General features: G+C 51.6%; 1 protein-coding gene across 1 annotated transcript; it reads right to left on the bottom strand.

The window, feature by feature from the left end:
- Positions 1-1,320: 1,320 nt before the first annotated feature.
- Positions 1,321-19,246, bottom strand: CHRNB4 (cholinergic receptor nicotinic beta 4 subunit; the record flags this gene model as incomplete). Its single annotated transcript, XM_082833659.1, has 6 exons — positions 1,321-1,461; positions 4,869-5,856; positions 6,932-7,041; positions 7,145-7,189; positions 14,740-14,888; positions 19,192-19,246. 6 exons carry the CDS (start codon positions 19,244-19,246, stop codon positions 1,321-1,323), a joined length of 1,488 nt encoding a protein of 495 aa, XP_082689785.1.
- Between the last annotated feature and the right edge of the window lie 1,525 nt (positions 19,247-20,771).

The raw sequence follows: 20,771 nt of genomic DNA, 5'->3' as shown, positions 1-20,771 counted from the left end.
CGTGTCCCCTGCATCGGCAGGCAGACTCTCAACCACTGCGCCACCAGGGAAGCCCTAGAGGTTATTCTTGAAGAGACTAAACTATAGTGATGGAGAAAAGCTCAGTGGTTGCCGGGGGTTAGGGGTGGAGTGACACGTGACCATAAAGGAGTAGCAGGTGGGAGCTGTTTTGGGTGATGAGTGACTCCTACATCCTGATTACATGACTCTATACATATGTTAAAATTAATAGAACAGTACCTAAAAAGTCAGTTTTATTGTATAATAATTTTTAAAATAGATTTTTTGAAAAGTCCTCCTCCATCGCACAAGTATTTTGAGTGCTTACGACTTGCCAGGCACTGTTCAAAAGGCAGTATGTAGGGGAAACCAATCAGAGCATCTGTGAGGGAGACACACCTGACCCAGCCGGGATAAAAAGCAGAACATGACCAGGGCCGCGGAGCATGGAGGAGAGAGCCATTCCTTTCAGGTGGGGAACAAGGGAAAGCTGCTGAGGGGAGGGGGAATCTGAGATTGAAGGAGGAATAAGAGCCATGTCTTCATTCAACAAACATTTATTGAGCACCTACTATGGGCCGAGCTCTGTCCTAGGCCCTGAGGATACCGCAGCGAACACGAAGGGCCAGGTCCCTGCTCTCACGGAGCTCACACTCTAGCGGATGAGAGTCTCGGGTACCGAGGGCTGCTGGAGGAAGGTGTCGGGGTAACGTGGCTGTGGGGAGAATGCTTTGGGATGAGTGACTGGGGAAGGCCCCTGGGGTAGGTGACATTGGACAAATGATGGATCGGAGCAGAGCCCTGAATGATGCAGCCGTGGGAAGAGCTTACGAGACATCTGGGGAAGAAGGTTTGGGTAGAATGTACAGCAAATGCAGAGGCTCTAAGCTGGGAAGATCTTGAAGCATGTGAGGGACTAAAAGGCGGCCAGTGAACCTAGTGGACAAGGAGGAGTGCAGGGAGATGGAGTGAGAGGTAAGCCGGCATGCAGGTCAGATGCCTGGCACACTGTGGGTGCCACTGCTACACGCATCTTTATCCCCAGTGCCTGCTGCAGGGAAGGAAGCCAAGCCGGAATTAAGGTGTCCAAGGACCCTCCTGCAGCGGGTTTCCTGGGGTTCCTCCAAGGCCTTCAGAGAGGACGGCCCAGGCCCCCCACCCTTGCCCCTCGCATGACCATGGCTGTTTGATGGGGCTGATGGCTGACTCATTTATTTAGGGCCGCATCAGCCGTGACCCAGAAGGAAGCAGCAGACTGTCCGTCTGGCCGCTCACGCCACCTCACCCCACATCCTGGGGGCCTCAGACATTCAGGGCAGCCTAGGGCCCTTCAGAAGGTGTGTGGGTCTGGAAGAGGGGAGGTAGGAAGAGCCCCACAGTGCCGAGCACACACACAACCACGAACACCCACAGGAACAGCCGGTCCACCACCATGGCCACGTACTTCCAGTCCTCAATGACCTGTGGGCAGACAGAGGGGCCGGTTACAGGCACCGAGTGCGGAGGTCCTCCCTGCTTTCCCTCCTTCCCCCAGCTGGGGCCTCACTATCTGGCCAGGGACCCCGTAGGCCACTTAGAACGTGGAGTGGTAAGTTCTGAGTCTGAGGCTGGTCTTTCAGCTGGGTACCTGGGTGCTTCTCGGGTCCTCAGTCCACCCCTACCCACCCTGCATGGCATCAGGGAGCCACTGGGAACCAGGCTGTATGGGAAGGTTAGGGATGGAAGGGGTTATTAATGCCACATATGTGATTCGAAACCAAACTGGATTATAAATAAGGGGAATGAAACCTGAGGATCACAAGGCCCTGCTCTCATTTTCACCCCAAGCCCCCTGCCTGAGCTGGCTTTGCCCAAAGGAAGACTTGAGCTGCACCTAGCTGAGAGGGGGTTGGGCAATGGGACCCGCAGGACACCTGGAAATCCTGTTTAATTTGCTCAGTTCCATTAACGGCAGTGTCTGCTCGTTCCTGTAATTAAGACCCAGCCTCCTTCCACATCATCTGGGTTTCTCTCCACCTCCTTCCCCGCCCCCCATCTTCTCAGGCCCAGGTGTGGGGTTTAGGATTGGCAGGAACATGGCTAGCCTCCTGAGGTGCCACCACAGACGTGCCTGCCTCCTTGGCCTGGGGGAGATGCCCCCAGAGAGACCCAGCATTCTGGTCTCCCTTCCCCTCACCCGCTTGCACACCCCAGCCTGTGTGGATCCTTCTGCATGCGTACTTGTCCTGGTGGAGAATGGCTGCATCAGCAGAACTCAGCAGGGGCTCTGGAGCTGGAAATTCGGGCAGCAATGGGCAAGCGATGTCAGTGACCCAATTTGTCAGAGCCCTGGTCAGTGGTGTGCCTCTCCCCTCCAGGATGATCCCTGCTCAACCAGCCCCACCAAACACACCCCCAGCCAAACACAGCTGCTGTCTGTTTCCTAGATGCAGCAGGCACCGCCCACTTTCCACACGGCACTCTTGGGTTTCTTTATGACAGCCCTAATTGCAAACAACCGTGTGTGTGTGCACGCGCGTGTGTGCGTGAGTGTGTGTACGCTCCTTTTCCCCTCTTTTTATATTTTTGTGCTATTTATAGTGGCCAGTTAATCACCAGGGAGGGTGAAAGTGCTGAAGATGAGAAACAGTCCAGGCTGGCTTAGGGCGGGCATGCTCTGGAAGGGAAGAAAGCCTCTTCTCTCCAGCTAGACATGAGAAAGTCGATCAACCAGTAAGGCCCCCATGTGTGTCAGTTCAGGGCAAGGCCCTGCGAAGGGCAAGGAATGTTAATGACATCAGAAAGATCTGAGTATGGAGCTTGGCTCTGCTCTGTGCCAGCTGTGTGACCTTGGGCAAGTTAATGAGCCTCTCTGGGCCTAGATTTTTTTTCTATTGTAGAATCGGGATTCAAGTAAATGACATTTCACAGGTTCCTGGCAGAATTAGCAGTAATGTATGTCACTTCCTGGTAGAGTGCCTGATGTGTGGTTGGAGCTCAATGAACACTGGCAAATATAATAACTGTGGGCCCTGCCTGGCTCCTTCCCACAAAATGCTTTTAATTAATTGAGTTAGAAAGAGGCAGAGGCCTGTGAGTGTCTAGGAGGTGGTGAGACCTTTAGAAGAGAGAGCTCAGGATGCGGGTGGCTCAGCCAGGGCTGCAGGAGACCAGTTTCTCAACCTGCATATGCACAGGAACCAGCGGGGATCTGGTGAAAAATGCAGCTGCTGGACCACTTCCCACAGAGATCCCAGCTCAGTCAGAACAGGTGACCCCAAAGCTGTATTTTGAAAAGTTGCCCAAGTGGTTCCTAATTACCCAGGAGGGCCCCAGTCTGTATATTAATATTTGGGAGTCAATGAATTAGGTGATACTGAGCTACTGAATGGTTCTGAACTAAAGCAAGCATAACTAAATTAATTTTTTAGAAAGTGAAATCTGATAATCCTATAGAGCTGTGCTTCTCAAACTGGACAGAGCCTAGGAATCCCCTGGGAATCTGGTGAAAATGTAGCTGCTGAGCCAGCAGGTCTGGGGTGGGGCCTGAGATGCAGCATTTCTAAACAGCTCCCAGGTGAGACCGGTGCTGCTGGTCCAAGGACCACACTCTGAGGACAAGGGTGTAGAAGAACTTGTGTCCCATATTCCGCTTGTTAGCAATTCTTTCTTTTTTTCACAGTGTAATTTTGGAGCTTTTCCACCCTGCTCTTTTCTCTTGGCACTAAATAATGGAATCCCCGTGCTTTCCCTTGAGAATGTGGCTAGTGAAAAAGAATCACAGAAAGGTAAGAACAAGGCGATGCTCTCTTTTTCACATGCAGCTGCTTGTTGTGGCGTAAAAACCTGTTCAAAGAATCTGATTTGATAAGGTGTTAAAATGCGAACATTCCCAAGAGTCTGAAACTTGTTTTCCAGCCCAGTCTGGAAATGTGTGTGAAAATTTCTAACCGTACCATCACGTTCTGTGTTTAGTTATAAAATTGTCCTTTGAAGCATTACCTTCAAAGGAGTCAGTCAAGACACCTAAACTCTAGAGCTCACGGCTTTGTCCTGTGGAAGTAAACTGAACCTCTTTTTAGAAATCTGTAATTGTACTTGATAATTTATTATCCTGGTAGCAATAATATTTAAATGGATGGTTCTATACTCCTAAGAGTTATAAATGTTTGTATGGCTTCTTGGCAAGCCTGACAAGGATGGGAGCATATGCCCTTGGTGCCCTGGCCCACCTGCGTCCCTAAAGGCTGCAGAATTATTTTCCAGCCCACGACAGCCTTCCACTTTCTGCCTGCTTCTGCTCTCTTCTCTGCCCCAGGGCTTTCTCTAGCACCAAAACTGCTTGCTCCACAACCAGCTGGCAAAACCAGGACGTGCAGGGGAGTTAATGCCCCGAAGGTTACTAGAGCCTTGGGGATGGGAGCTAATGGGCAAATACCCTCCTCCCTCCTGGGGGGTGATTCTGAGAGTTGCTTCCATGCTTCCGGCTTCTGCAGAGGCTTTCTGACTGGACTAGCCTCCAGAGCCCGTGGCAGTATCCTGCTCACTGATACCGACATTGGCTTTCCGCTTTTCCCTGTCTCACTTTCTCCACTTCCTCACTGTGCTTCCTGGGGATCACTTCTCAAAAAAACTCCCTCTGCCCAGGTGCTTATATCAGGCTCTGCTTTTGGGGAACCCACAACAAACCAAAAAGCATCACTTGGACTTCCTTCCTATCCCTCGGTGCCCGAAACTAGAATAAAACTCATTTCAGTCTTGGATCCCTTATTCAAACAAAGAGTTTGAGAACCCTTGTCTCATGAATTCACTTCAGGAAATGGGAAACTGACTATATTATCCCAGCCTCTTCCATTGGGCGGGTATTGGAGGCTGGGCTAGCAACTTACACTCTGGTCCTGATCGTCACTCTTCATGTGCTGGGCAATGAAGCTGACACCCTCTAAAGCCTCCTGCACATCCTGCTTGAACCTCCCAGAAGACCTCAGCCGGAAATCCCTGGGGATACCCGCTGAGTCAGAGCCGGCCGGAGACTTGGGAGCTGCAGAGGCAGGGTTCACAAAGTACATGGAGTTCCCGTAGAGGTTGGAGGAGCTGGCGGGGCCCATGGCCGAGGCGGTGGTGGCGGCCTTGGACTTGGTCAGGTGAGCCTGGATGGGCTGGGGGGCCCTGGAGGGGCTGCTGTCAGGGCGCTTCATGAAAAGGAAAGTGGGCAGCTTGTGTAGGAAGCAGCGCTTGACCCAGGGCGCCATGGTGTGCGTGCTGGGTGAGCGGTGGTGCACGTTGAGCACACAGACGCTGGTGACGATGGAGAAGGTAACCAGCACCATGGTGAACATGAGGTATTTGCCGATGAGTGGCACGTCGAGGGAGGTGGGCGGCACGATCTTGGAGATGAGCAGCAGGAAGACGGTGAGCGCCAGCAGCACGGAGATGCACAGCGTCATCTTCTCGCCGCAGTCGGAGGGCAGGTAGAAGACGAGGATGGCCAGGGAGGTGATGAGCACGCAGGGGATGATGAGGTTGATGGTGTAGAAGAGCGGCTTGCGCTTGATGATGAAGTCGTAAGTCACGTCCACGTAGCTGGGGTCCTGCGGGTTCACCGTCCTTCGCCCAGGGAGGGCAACTATGTCCCATTCGCCACTGGGGGTGAAGTCATCCATGCTGGCCGTGGGTGACTTGAGGACCATGTCGATCTCTGTGTGGTCGTAGGTCCAAGAGCGGAACTTGAGGGTGCAGTTCTGCTGGTCAAAGGGGAAGTGCTTCACCTCGATCTTGCAGGCACTCTTGTAGATGGCAGGGGGCAGCCACATGATGCTGCCATTGGAGCGGACCACCACATTGGTATAGAGAGACACCTCGTAGGTACCGTCGGCACTGGGGGTGGGGACAGGGCATGGAGGAGAATATCATGAAATCCATAGATGATGCCTGGCTGTTCTTAGAACTCACCAAAGAGCCCTGCAGGATTATTTCTCACTAATCACTCTTCCAAACCCCCATGCCCTCACTGGAAAGGCCTGCTTTACTTGGCAACTGCCTGGCGGCGAGAGCCCTGCCATGAAACAGCGTGAAGGCTTTACATAGATTTGCTCATTTAAGCCTCACAACAGTCCAATGAGGTAGAGATTATTATCATCCCCATTTTACAGATGGGAAAAACAAGGCTCAGAGAAGTTAGTTGTCCTCTTCAAGGTCAGAAAACTAGTAAGCAGTACAGCTAAGATTTGAAGTCAGGTCTTTCTGTCCTTAGATCACCTACTCCTAATCATTTCTCGCTTCTGCTGGTACAACTGCGACCTGGGAAGTCTCTTTATCCCTCTCCACCTACCTGAGATATTTATGCATATCAAGTCAGTGCTACCAACACCCAACACTGACAAAGCAACCGAAGGTCAGAAAGAGGACAGTATGGGGCTTCCCTGGTGGCGCAGTGGTTGAGAATCTGCCTGCCAATGCAGGGGACACGGGTTCGAGCCCTGGTCTGGGAAGATCCCACATGCCGCGGAGCAACTAGGCCCGTGAGCCACAACTACTGAGCCCGCGTTTCTGGAGCCTATGCTCCGCAACAAGAGAGGCTGCGATAGTGAGAGGCCCGCGCACCGCGATGAAGAGTGGCCCCCGCTCGCCGCAACTAGAGAAAGCCCTTGCACAGAAATGAAGAGCCAAAAATAAATTAATTAATTAAAAAGCAAGTTTAGAAAGAAAGAGGACAGTATGGAGGACAGAAAGAGCACTGGACTTGGGATCAGGATGGTGGCCCTGGTCCCAGCTGCGCCTGAGTGAGTCGCAAGGCCCTCCCCATCTCTGGCCTCCAATTCCCCATCTGTAACTGAGGGTGCTGGCTCTGCTCATCTCTAATTCCTCTTGCAGCCTGACCGCTTGGAAGTCTGGGTGAAGCACAGGGCTGGAGGCCTGGCCCTCACCACCTTGGCCAGCCCTGCCACTTAACTTGTTGTAAAGCACGATGTCAGGCAGCCAGACGCGCTTTGCGGGGATCCTCAGGATGTTCACACCCTCATAGCGGGAGCTGTTCCAGGCCAGGCGGTAGTCTGTCCATTCCTGAGCAGACAGGCAAGGCCCCGTCACTTGTAGGTCCCTCGCCGCCAAGGGGCAGCCCTGGAGAAAACGCCTCCTTGGGCTGGGGACCCTGCAGGGCACTTACCTGTTTCAGCCAGACATTGGTGGTCATGATCTGTTCTCGCTCATTCTGGGGAGGGAAATGAGGTTATCAGTTCACCTGTTAGGAGGTGATAGACCACACTTTATCAAGCAAAAGTCTCCGAGCTCCAGGGCCATGTGACCAACCACCAACTTAACATCCTCGGAGGGCTAAGACGTATTTCCCACCCAACATGCCTGCGACAAACCTCATGATCTTCACCCAGACCTGGGCCTCCACTGGCACTGCCATCTCAGTGAATGGCATCCCCCAGCCATACAATTCCACAAGCCAGAAACCTGGCAGTCGGCCCTGATCCCTTGCTCTCTGATCCATCAGTAAGTCCTGTAGGTTGTACCGCCTACATGAGTCTCAAATTTGTCTGCTTCTCCCCATCTCCTCTGCCACCATCATCTGTTACCTGGACTGTTGCAGTAGCCTCCCAACTGGCCTTCCTGCTCTGCCTTGGCCTGCCTTTAGTCTATTCTCTATAGAGCAACGTGGGTAATCCTTTTAAAATCTCAGCTCCTCAGACTACATCTCTCTGCTGAAACCCTCCACTCCCCTCCCATCTCATCTAAAGTGAAAGCCAAAGTTCTGCCCAGGGCCTACAAGGACGTCCATGATCTGCCCCCCTCCCCCACCTCCATCCCTATTAGCTCTAGTACCTCTTACCTCAACACTTTCCTGTTTGCTCATCCCACTTCAGCTATACGTGTCTCTTTGCTTCTGCCTTTGCACATGTTATTCTCTCTTCCTGGAAATCCACACAGCTGACTTCCTCACCTTCTTCAGGTCTTCCCTGACCTTTCTACATAAAATAGCACCCCGTTCCCCTCTCTCCCTGCTTCATTTTTCTTCTTTTTTTAAAATAATTAATTAATTAATTTTTTGGCTGTGTTGGGTCTTCGTTGCTGTGCACAGGCTTTCTCTAGTTGTGGCGAGGAGGGGCTACTCTTTGTTGCAGTGTGCGGGATTCTCATTTTGGTGGCTTCTCTTTGTTGCAGAGCACAGGCTCTAGGCATGCAGGCTGCAGTAGTTGTGGCTCGCAGGCTCTAGAGCACAGGCTCAGTAGTTGTGGCACATGGGCTTAGTCGCTCCGCGGCATGTGGGATCTTCCCGGACCAGGGCTCGAACCCATGTCCTCTGCACTGGCAGGCGGATTCTTAACCACTGCGTCACCCCTGCTTCATTTTTCTTTATAGCTCTTATCACCACTGGCCACCTCTATTTGTGTATTATATGCCACCTCCTACTAGCATCTAAGTTCCTTGAGGGCAGACAGCACCTAGAAGGGTATCTGGGATGTATCAGATGTGAAATAAATATTTTCTGAAGAATATAAGAATCCTACCACAATAATCCAGGCCACCATAATCCATCTCTCACCTGAACCACTGCAAGGCCCTCCCAACTGGTCTGTGACCACTCTGCACACATACCCCATACAGACACACATCTATTCTTCCTCTGCAGCCAGAAGAAACTTCCAAAGTTCCTGCCATTTCCCCCTTAATCCTATTTTTACTTAAGTCACTTCTGTGGCTTCCTTCACATATAAAATAAAAATCCAGCTCCTTCACAGGGTCTGCAAGGTCTTGCCAACTTTCCCGGCTTCATTTCACCTTTATTCTATGCCCTTCCCCTGACATCCGCCCTGGCCTTCTTTAGTTCTCCAAATGTGTCTTGTGCTCTCAGTCTGTATCAATTTCCCTGCCTCCTCTTCACCAAGATAACTTCCAGCATCTTGATATCAGCTTGGGAATCACTTCCTTTAACTAGGTAATCATATCAGTAGAAAAAGGTTCAGTTGCCAGTCACAGAGAGCCAGAGTAACACTGCCTTAAATAAGTTTATTTCTGTCTTGTAACAGTTTGGACGTACAGGCATACCTCGTTTTATTGTGCTTCACAGATACTGCATTTTTTCAAAATCAGAGTTTTGTGGCAACTCTGTGTGGAGCATCTATTGGCACCATTTTTCCAACAGCACTTGCTTACTTCGTGCCTCTGTGTCACATTTTGGTAATTTTTGCAATATTTTAAACTTTTTCATTATTACTGTATTTGTTACAGTGATCTGTGATCAGTATCTTTGATGTTACTACTGCAAAATATTACAACTCACTGAAGGCTCAGATGATGGTTAGCATTTTTTAGCAATAAAGTATTTTAAACTTAAGTTATGTACATTGTTTTTTAGACATAATGCTATTGCACACTGAATAGACTACAGCATAGTGTAAACCTAAGTTTTATATGCACTGGGAAACCAAAAAAAATCATGTGACTTGCTTTATGGTGATATTCACTGTGTTGCGGTGGTCTGAAACCAAACCTGCACTATCTCTGAGGTATACCTGTAATATGGTGGCTTTGCTCTACAAATTAGGGACCCAGGTTCCTTCCAGATTTCTTCTCTACCACGCCTAGAGTGTGGCTCTCATCTGCATGGTCCACAATGACTGCGGCAGCTCCAGTCATTACACCCAGATTCCAGACTGTTGAGGGGTAGATGGGAAGAGGAAAGAGAGGATGCATGCCAGTTGTCTCCCCCCAACTCCAAATGTCTTGTTTTAATTAGAGTATTTAGGCCATTTACATTCAGTGTAGTTACTGATAAATTTGGGTTTAAACCTACCATCTGTTTTCTGTTTATTCCCTTCTCTCTTTCCTTGCCTTATTTTGGATTAACGATTTTATTACCCATTTCTCCCGATATTAATGTGACTCTTCTTTAGGTAGTTACTCTGGAGTCTGCAATATGCATATACTTGACTTTTTAGCATCTAATATAAATTAGTTCTTTCATCACTTCCAGAACAAGGCAAGAACTTTAGAACATTTCACTTTTATCTATCCCCTCCTTACTTTTGGGTTATTGTCATGTATCTAATTCTACATATAATTAAAACCTTGCAAGATATTTTTTCTGTTTTCTTATACTGTCAATAGCAATTCAAATTCACCCATATATTTACCCTTTCTGTTGTGCTTCATTCTTTCCTACATTTCTATATTTCCATCTGGGATCATTTTCCGTATTGGGTCTTCTTGTATTAAATTCTTTCTCTCTCTCTCCTGGAAACATCTTTATTTCACCTTCCTTTTTTTTTTAAATAAATAAATTTATTTATTTATTTATGGCTGTGTTGGGTCTTCGTTGCTGTGCGCAGGCTTTCTCTAGTTGCAGTGAGTGGGGGCTACTCTTCGTTGTGGTGTGAGGGCTTCTCATTGTCGTGGCTTCTCTTGTTGTAGAGCACAGGCTCTAGGCGCACAGGCTTCAGTAGTTGTGGCACGTGGGCTCAGTAGTTGTGGCTTGTGGGCTCTAGAGCTCAGGCTCAGTAGTTGTGGCCCACAGGCTTAGTTGCTCCATGGCATGTGGGATCTTCCCAGGCCAGAGCTCGAACCCGTGTCCCTTGCATTGGTAGGCAGATTCTTAACCACTGTGCCACCAGGGAAGCCCTCACCTTCATTTTTAATTATATTTTTACTGGTGGTATATTTCTAGGTTTGCAGTGTTTTCTTGCAGCACTTAAAAAAGGTCATTCAATTTTCTGGCTTCCATTTTCAGCTGTTAGTTTTATTGTTGCTTCTGCTTTTGTTTCCCCTGACTGCTTTTAAGATTTTCTTTTTCTTTGGTTGTCAGGAGTTTGAGTATGATGTACCTGGGTATGATTTTCTTTGTATTTACCCCTCATAGGGTTCACAGAGCCTCTTGGATGTGTAGCTTAATGTCTTTAGTTAGTTTTGGAAAATTCTCAGTCAGTATCACTTCAACCTTTGCTTCTTATTTTTATTCCCATTCTTTCTGGAACTCCAAATACACATTAGACCTGAAATTTTTATCCTGTATCATATTATCTTCTTTTCTGTATTTTCCTTTCTTTTTTCTATAATTTGTCTAGATATTTTCAATTGACCTCTCTTCCTGTTCATTAACTTTCTCTTCTGCTATGACCAATCTGCTATTAAACCCATCTAATAAATTTTAAATTCTCCATCATTATAAGTTTCTTGAACATATTAATGCATCGCATTTTAAGAATGTTTATTTATTTTATTTATTATTTGCGGTACGCGGGCCTCCCACTGTTGTGGCCTCTCCCGTTGCGGAGCACAGGCTCCGGATGCGCAGGCTCAGCGGCCATGGCTCATGGGCCCAGCTGCTCTGTGGCATGTGGGACCTTCCCAGACCGGGGCATGAACCCGTGTCCCCTGCATCAGCAGGCAGACTCTAAACCACTGCGCCACCAGGGAAGCCCTATTTTAATAGTGGTAAAATACACATAAGTTTTACCATCTTAACGGCAGTTATTTAAAAGTCTACGTCTGATGACGCCAATGTTTGAATCATCTGTGTGTCTGTTTCTCTTCTTTTCTCCGTTTTTTCTTATTTAGTCTTGTCTTATTGCCTGCGTAGTAAGTTTTTGTTTGTGTTTTTTTTTTTTTTTTTTTTTTTTTGCAGTACGCGGGCCTCTCACCGCTGCGGCCTCTCCCATTGCGGAGCAAGGCTCCGGACGCGCAGGCCCAGCGGCCACGGCTCACGGGCCCAGCCGCTCCGCGGCACGCGGGATCCTCCCAGACCGGGGCACGAACCTGCGCCCCCCGCATCGGCAGGCGGGCTCCCAACCACTGCGCCACCAGGGAAGCCCCCTAGTAAGTTTTTATCTGACTTTATCTGCCTCCAGGGGCGACTGACTTTGGCTTTATGGCAGGCAGTTAGAGGAAGGACAGATCACCTTCATCTAGTCTGTGACTGAGCTGGTTCAAAGCAGGTTTTAGTTTTTGTGAGGGCTGGTTTGTTCTTGATTCATTTTGACTCTTAGTGATGCTCCTTGCAAGGTCCTCACCAAGGCCCCATCTCCTTAGTGGGGTTCCAATTCCAATTTGTGTCATCCTAGCCCTGTAAGAGTGCCAAGCATTCAGCTAGGCTTCCCAGCCTCTTAGCCACCACTCTGTACTCAGCTCCCTAGCCCCTTGGCTCTATACTGTTTACCAACCATCAAACAACAGGAAAAGCACCAGAAGCTATCAGGGTCACCTCCTGGATCCTGGTCCTTCAAGTCCTGGCTAAGCTCTCTAAGACCTTCAAACAGATTTGGGGTAGGACAGGCATTTTTGTCCCCCTTTTCTAATTGTTCTTGTGGAAAAGTTAATCTGCAACAAGATACTCTGTCATTACAGAAAGTTGAAAGCCTTCATCTGTCTTAAAAAATAATTTTTTTAAAGTTGAGGTACAATTTACATACAGTGAAGTTGAGGTACAATTCACATACAGTGAAATGCATAGATCTTAAGGGTACAGTTTGATCAGTTTTAACAATGCATTATTCAGGTAACCCACCTCCTTTCAAGGTATAGAACATTTCTGCCACCCAGAAAGTTCTCTCCTTCTTTAGTCCGGTGCCTTAGTCCCCTTTACTCCCCCACAGCTGCCTTCCCAAAGGCAGTCCTGGCCTTCCCAAAGAGCTGCTTCTGAAGGCTTGCTGGCCTTACACAGCACAAACTCCCTGCCTGCTCCCTAGAAACTTCCATCTTTAAACTGGTTATGCCCATAACCCTTCCTCCTTGAAAACCAAACCCTGAAATACAAAAGGAACAATAACCCCCCAAACCTCATATTTGTTCTGTACACAGCTTTCAGGATTATGACAGCTCACAGTGCTACACTCATAGGCATGGGGCTGGAGGCTGTGTGCCCTCCTCCTTCTGGTAACTTCTGTTATCCCACAGGGACCACAGAGCAGATCTGGCAGGGGCAACCTTAGCCTGGAAGTGTGGCTAGAGCTGCCTTCCTGTTCCCCCTCACCAGGGCAGCAGCTGCAAGGCAGCAGCTGCAAGGCTGCAGCTGGGCTCACTCCATTAAGCAAAAAGCCTTTGGCTGGACAATAACACTCAGACACCAGCCTGGGAGTGGCCTGGCTGGAAGCACTTATTCCTTCCAGTTGGCCTTCGGAGGGGAGAGGGACAGAGAGCACAGGCTTTTCACCCCTCCCCCATTCTTGGCCTGTGCTTCCTCCCAGGGGAGGAAGCCAGCCATTAATCTGGCCAAAGCCTTCAGTGAGGGCTGTAGGTTGGAGGGGCTGGGTTTGTGAGGGCTGAGTGTGCTAGAGAGAGAGGGTGGCAGTAAGAAGGCAGCCACCAGACCAGAGGAGGCTCAGCCGCATTGGTTGGCTTCCCAAGGCTCAGGAGGCGAGACACGGTGGATTTCCAGTGCGCTGGCAAGGTCTTGGGAAAAGGAGTGGCCAGTCAGTGTGCAGGGCTGGGAGTCAGGCAATTTGGGATCTACTTCTGGCATCGCCAGAACTCCTGGACAAGGTCCTAGGTTGTTCATCTGATCTTTTTCCACATGCATAAATTAAGGAATTTGCCTAAACTTTGAGACCCCTGACTTGGCCTCTAAGTCATGATTCTTTCATTCCAGAAATGCCATCTGTGCCTTTGCACGTGCTCTTCTCTTTGCTAGGGATATCCTGCCCACTTTGTGCACTCTAGTTTCCCAGTTTGGAGTCACCTGCCAATCCATATCCCAGAACCAGTTAAAATGCTTTGGCTTCAAGCATAGCTGGATGTTCAACAAAACATCCAACTACGAGCAGCTAAAACAATAAGGACATCTGTTATATCACATAAGAGAGCACGCCAATCATTTCAGCATTGGTTAATGCAGTAATTCAATGATGTCGGGATTCTAGGCTGTTGACAGTGATGTTACGACTCTGTGATTCTCTTGTTTTTCCCCCACAATCATAAGATGGAGGCCATAGTTCCAAATATAAAACCTTCACATGACAATGTCTATGGCAGGAAATGGCAAATCTTTTCTTGGGTCCCTTTTTGAGTATAAGGAAAACTTTCCCAGAGATCCCCCGCCCTTTTAGGCAGCCCCTGCATCCCAGTGCCAGGGCTACAGCTCTTGCCTAAGCCTTAACTGATTATTGGCTGGAGGAATAGAAACCATGGTTAGCTACGACTTAACCATACGTGGCAAGGAGGCCGGAGAAGGGCCCATGAAGTTCGTGAGTATCCAATATCAAGTCACAGTTTTATTAACAAAGAAGTTGTGAGGCAGGAATGTCCACTGGGTAGCCCGCCAATGGGCCTGCCATAGACAAGGTGGGCCTCCAACATGGCCATAAGCTTCTCCTCCTTCTACCCTATCATCTCCCCCAGTCTGCTCAACAGATGACCTCACATACCCCCTACCTACTGGGGGGAGGTAGGAACTAGGTACAGAAACCGATGGGTACAGAGGCCCAGGTGTAGGGACAGGGCCAGAGGCAGCTGCTGCATCGGTCTAGCCAACTGAGGGTCTGGGTAAATGAGGGCGGTCACTGCAGGTATGGAAATGAAGAATGGGTTACAGAGTGCAAAAGTAGGGTTGTCAGGTCTTGATGTGTGGATGTGGGGCCTCGTAGGGAGTGCTGAGGAAGGTGCCTGAGGGAACCATGGCTCATTGTTAATCTTCCCTGTGGCCCTTTCCACATCCCCACGCACAGGTTTGGAGCCCTGCCCCTGGAAGCAGCTCTGAGGGGAGCATGCATATAGCATACTGTGTCCGGCCGTGGGGAAGGCACAGCTGCCCCCTGCACCTACCACACTGATGAGCTGTGCCAGGGAGAGCTGCAGCTGGATGGAGATGAGCTCTGAGGAGCTGGTGGCTGGGCGGATCAGGTTGTTGTAGCGGGTTTTGTTCAGGAGGTCATCCATGAGCTTCTCCTCCGCGTTGGCCACGCGGCAGTCCCCTGGGAAAACACATAGTCAGATCTGCTGGGTCCTCATCCAGCTGATGGCAGTGAAAGGGAGAGCTGCGAGGGCCGGAGAGCACAAGTGCCCTCGGGGCCAGCTGGAGCAGCTAAGGGGCTGCCAGGCCTGCCTCTCCTTGGAGACTTCAAATTAAATCTACCCAAGACAGAGCTCAGCTCTCTCCTCCCACGCCCTACATCTTCCTCCTCCTGTTCCGTCTAGCAATGAATGGCACCCCACACTCTAGACATCTAGTCCAAAACCTGGGCATCTATTTTGACCCTTTCCTTGGTTCATCCAAGGGGCCACCCAGTTCTGTCTATTCTACTTTCCAAATCTCTCAGTCTGTCCTCCCCTTTCCATCCCTCCTGGTCCTGGCTCACCACCCTGCCCCAGGCTCTTCCAGTAGCCTCCTTGCTGGTCTCCCCACCCCCACTCTGCCCCTGCCATCATGTCCCATTCAGTGCCAGAGTGGTCTTCCTACAGCTACTGAACCAGAGCCCATCCCTGCCCGTAACCTCTCAGAGCTGTAGGCAGAATTCAAATCCAAACGTTCCGGCTTGGCATCCAAAGCCCCTTGGCACCAGCATTCCTTCCTCAACCTGATCTCTTCTTACCTCTCCACCTCTACGCCCAGGTACTGTATATTTTGGCCATATATACCGCTTTCCTTTCCCCATGTGGCCTTCATTGTCTCACTTCTAAATCTTCAAGCACACTCTTTCTTCTGCCAGGACAGCCCCCCGGCGACCAGCTGTCAAATATCTGAGAGACTTTCTTGTGCCAGGCATTGTGTTATGCGCTGGGGGTAACAGCCAGCAAAAACCCTGGCTCCTGCCCTCAGGGAGCCTCCTGTGTAGTGGAGGATAGATATTATTCAAACGTGGGTTTGTGTGCAGAGCTGGGGAGATGGTGGTGCTTTCACTGAAAGAGCAAAGGCCTGGGCTAGGGGGAGTTTGCTGGGATCAGACTTGGCCCTACAGCGTTCAGGGTGTACCTTGAGACACCACATGGAGGGGTCCAGCTGGCAGTTGGCTCCTGGTCTGGAGCTTAAAGGAGAGGTCTGCGCTCAGAACCATACCTGCGAGCCAGCAAACGCAGCCTCCTGCAAGGAGCCTGACCTGGCCGGGAGCCCCACTGAGCTCCCACAGCCCCAGATCTGCCCCTTTTCACAGCCCAGATCTCTTGCCATGTGGCGTTTGGGTCTTTGTCCCATCTCCCTCACACGTCTGGGAGTGAAGGGGAGGTTCAGGAACTCCATCGTTCACTCTGGTGACGTCAGGTAAGGGCAGTTTGGGGAGGGGCCTGGGAAAGAGGGAGCCTCAGAGGAAGGTCAAGGACACCTGAGCAGGAGACCCCAGGAACAGGGGAAGAGATGCAGGTGTGCAGAGGAAACAGTGTCGGGGGGCAGGCAAGAAAGTGGGAAAAGGATAAGAGAATAAGGGAGGCTGAGGAGGTGGGGTTGGGTCTGCCGGCTCACCAGGCCCAGGACTGGGATTACATCCTCCGCTGAGGATGTAATCTATTTTACTAAATCCCACCCTCTGGATGCGGCCAGAGGGCCCAGAGTGTGAACTGCCTGACAGAGCAAGTCTGAGGTGGACTCCTGGGTGGGTGCTGGGCTGGACACGAGGCCACGGAGAGCAGCCACCACCCTGCCTGCTCCATGCACTTTCCAACTCACTGCCTATCTGGAGCAAATGCAGCATTTAGTGCCTGTGAAAGATGCTCCCAGGGCACCCGCTGCCACTGTCCCTCCCCCCACCTGCCCCAGGCTGTCCAGAGGGGGTCCTGTGGATGCTTGGCCTACATACTGAGCCCTGCCTCTCATAGCCTGGACCCCCTCCCAGAGGCCAGCTGCTTGAATACCCTGGAAACCAGTCTGTAGCCCCAGGTTATAGCTGGGTCTCTCCCATAGCCCCTCTTTATTATATATATTTGAGTTGACCCATCATTTCAGCAGGGTATGACTTGCCCAAGTCCATCAAGCATGTCTGGGACAGCTCGGGTCAGAATCTGAGGCTTCTGGTCCCCAGCCCTGCAGTGCTGGGGGAGGCTGGATCCCACGTCTCTGCAGCCCCAGGAGGCTGGTGTACCTAGGTACCTGAGAGGCATGGGCTGCTCTGCAGGCTGCGGGGGCTTGTGTTCCTGCTCCAAGCCCACCTGGGATGCTCAGGTTGCTCACCTTTGGGCCTGTCCTGCCTCTCAGTCATTCAGCTGGCCCCCGGGGACCCTCACCCATCTTGAGGACCAGTTGTGGGATCCAGAGAAAGAGGTTCCGAAAACCTTAGACCATTTAGCCCACTCTCTATTTCTTATCTGGGGAAACTGAGACCAAAGAGGGCGAGGAACTTACTCAAGGAGTCCCAGCAAGTCAGAGGCAGAGCCAGTTAGAGGCCCTCCCCTAACCCCTGTGTCTTCTTTCGCGCCCTTGCTAACTTCCCCATAAGGAGCCTGTCCCTGCAGAAGCCATGTTGGTGTCCACAGCCAAGTGTGTACTCATGCCTGTGCCTGTGTTTGTACTTGTATACATGCATGGGGGGCAGAGGGGTTTCCAAACTATATTTGTTTAGGCTTTTCAGTCTACTGCTTTATGCCTGTGAGGCCTGCCGGGTTCAAAAGACAAGGAACAGGCCTCTCACCCCCAGATGACAGGGGTGGCCCAGAAGAGGTGGAAGCTTCTAGGGCACAGTTGGGGGTCACCTCCCAGCCCTGGGGCCGGCACGGTTACACAAAGAGGCCACCACTAGGGGTCAGTCATGACCCAGTGATTCTGAGAAGGAGTGGGCCCGCCCTGCCTCTGTCCAGGGCCTTGCCTTCCCTGGCCTTCTCTGGAAAAACTGCTCCCCACCAGTAAGGGGTTAACGAACAGCCTGAGAGGAAGCCATGGCTGGAATTCTAAAACGTGTGAGTGTGTGTACAGTCTGAAAAAGCAGGGCTAATGGTAAAAATCTATATTGGTAAAATGGAAAGGCAATACCTATTGGTTTGGAATACAAACCACAGAAAGTAAAGGGTCAGTGGAATCTTGGCAAGTGGGCATCTGAAAGGCAGCGTGATTTTCAGTGGCATATGTTTGTCCTTAACTGAGGAAGGGAACAAGAGATTTGTATTTATTAAAAGGCAGCAATGGATTCTTTTCAAAAAGTTGAGGTTTTTACGTGGTACAAAAAGCTCACAATATATTATCAGTGGCTTCTCCAATCATGTGCAAGAATCACCTGGATACGTGTATAAATGCAGATTCCCAGGCTCCACTCCGGAGATTCTGATCCTGTGAGCCTAGGATGGGGCCCTGGGGATGTGTAGTGGGTGTTTCTGATGCAGGTGGCCCCAGGACCGTACTTAAGAAACACTGCAACTGACTCACATCTGAGTCCCTAAGTATGTAGTCAAGGCATATCATCCCCATAGAACAGATAGGGAAACTGAGGCCCAGAGAGGGTCACTGAGCAAGTGGTGACAGATCCAGGATGCACACATGGAGTGCAGACACCATCTTTGGTGAGATCTCCGCTTCCCTATAGGAACTTCATATGTCCCCCTACCCCTTACCTCCAACACCCCTGGTGGTGTGTCTCTGTCCAAGGAAGATATAGCCCTGGTCCTCTAGGCTGACTAGGGCTTGGAGGACAAGCTTGGGCTGGAGGGAAGGAGCTGAAAGAGTCCTTGGAACTCAGGTGGGGAGACTGAGGCCGGGAGCAGACAATCCTCACCATATCTGGACTCTGCCTTGGAAGGGCTGACTGGATTTCCCTTCTGGGTGTCTGCAGGTTCCTGAGGGGCAGGCTCCACTTCACCAGCCCCGCACTTAGCCAAGCTGGCTGCCCCGGCCGGCCAACCCCTAGGAGTGGGTGACCAGAGGCAGAGGTGCCATAAAAGTGTGTTTTCTAGGAGATCCACCCCCAAACACACTTGGGCTGGCGAGTTGGGTAGCGCCACCCCCCACCCTCAGGCTAAGTTTCCCTATCTACAGTAGCGCTGGGATTAAGCAGAGCTGCCTGTCAAGCGGGTACCACTCAGCCCCGCTGCCCAGCCCAAAGGCGCTCCATATGGAGGGTGGCCCTGGCGGCCGCGCAGAGGACAGGCGGTCCCCACCCCAAACGTCGAAGACCCACTCATCCTGACCCGCCCCTGCTGCCGCGAGTGGGCTTAGCCCCGCCCACGCCCCCATTCGTCCCGGACAATCTCGGGCCACTCCCCTGGGTGCTCGACACCCTCCCTTCCTTCCCACCTGTGGCCAGTCCAGCCGGGCTCTGGCCGACCCAGGCGTCCCTCCCTCCTTGCCCGAAGAGAACTCACCTCGCCCACAAAGGGCAACCAGGGAGAAAAGGAGCAAGGGGAGCGGGCCTCTCATGACGGGCGGGGGCTGGAGAGGGAGCCGAGGCGAGTTCAGCGGTCGGACCACCCGGGCACCGGCGGCCGCGGGCAGGCGAGTGAGAGCCGGTGCCCACGGCCTCGGAGGTTTGAAGTCGTGGTGACGGCGGGCACTAGGACCCCGGGGAGAGCCCAGCCAAGCCCGCTTGGGGGTAGCAGCTGTGAGCTACGCCCACAAGGGGATGGGGCGGGGCAGAAGAGACCCCAGGGACGGGGCCGGCACCACCCCGGCGGGACTGGCTCTTTTCGGCCAACTGCCTAGGGTCGGCTCCCAGCGGCTGGCCTCTGCACTTCCCGACCTACTCCGGCCTCCAACTTTCCTTGAAGGGAGGTCGGCGGGACCGTGCATGCACCCTTTGTACAGCTGGGGAGACTGAGGCAGACGCTGGCTCGGGATCCCTCTACTGTTGGGGAAAGTGGTTGTACTCCAACCGGGAGGTCCCTGGGCTTTGTCTGCCGTCAGGACTCAGGAGGTCTTTCAGAAAAAGATCTCAAGTCTATGCTCATGCGGTTTGCTGAAAAAAAGGAGCACTGCAGGGAGTGGGGAGTAAGCCAGCTGGAGTGGGGCGCAGCTATCTGCAGACATTGGGGAAAGGGCGCTTAGGAAAAGTGTGTGGAATTTGGGAGGGTGAAATAGCTCAGGGTCCCCTTACCTAGATTGGGTGACTGGGGAAGGGACAGGATGGAGCCAGAGTGGGCTGGCTGTGTCCTCCCCCTTGAGCCTTACAACCTGTGTTGACCCCAGGCAGCTCTGGTGACTCAAGGGAGCAAGCACCCCCTCCTCCAGCCAGGTGGTCCTGGGTAAGTGTCGGAATCAGTATCATTCCCTTGGGAGCTGGGGGACCTCACAGGCTAGGCATCAGCACCAGGGCAGCCCTACTTTTGGACCTGGCCAGAAGTGGTGCCTCAATCCAGGATCCAAAAGAGCCTTTGGCATATTCCTGTAGCCCATGGCACTCCTCGCTCGCACTCCACCTCCCCACCCACCCCCTCCCCTGTCTGGGTCCCAACAGGCAAACCTAACGACTGGGACTTCCCTGGTGGCACAGTGGTTAGGAATCCGCCTGCCAATGCAGGGGACATGGGTTTGAGCCCTGGTCTGGGAAGATCCCACATGCTGCGGAGTAACAAACCCATGCGCCACAACTGCTGAGCCTGTGCTGTAGAGCCCATGAGCCACAATTACTGAAGCCTACGTACCCTAGAGCCCACACACTGCAACTACTGAGCCCGCGTGCTGCAACTACTGATGCCCGCGGGTCTAGAGCCCGTGCTCCACAACAAGATAAGCCACCACAATAAGAAGCCCGCGCACCGCAGCGAAGCGTAGCCCCTACTTGCGGCAACTAGAGAAAAGCCAGGCACAGCAATGAAGACCCAACACAGCCAAAAAAAAAAGAAAAACTAACAACTGGAGGGAGGGTGGGAAGGGCAGGGTCTGGGAGAGTGATCGCCTACAAACGGCAGCTTTGCCACCTTCTCTCCAGGACTCTCAGTCTTGCTAT

The sequence above is a fragment of the Leucopleurus acutus genome, assembly GCF_964270905.1.
Source record: "Leucopleurus acutus genome assembly, chromosome: 1".
NCBI lineage: Eukaryota > Metazoa > Chordata > Mammalia > Artiodactyla > Delphinidae > Leucopleurus > Leucopleurus acutus.
Note: the sequence above shows the minus strand (reverse complement) of the source record. Positions and strands in the feature narration are given on the sequence as shown.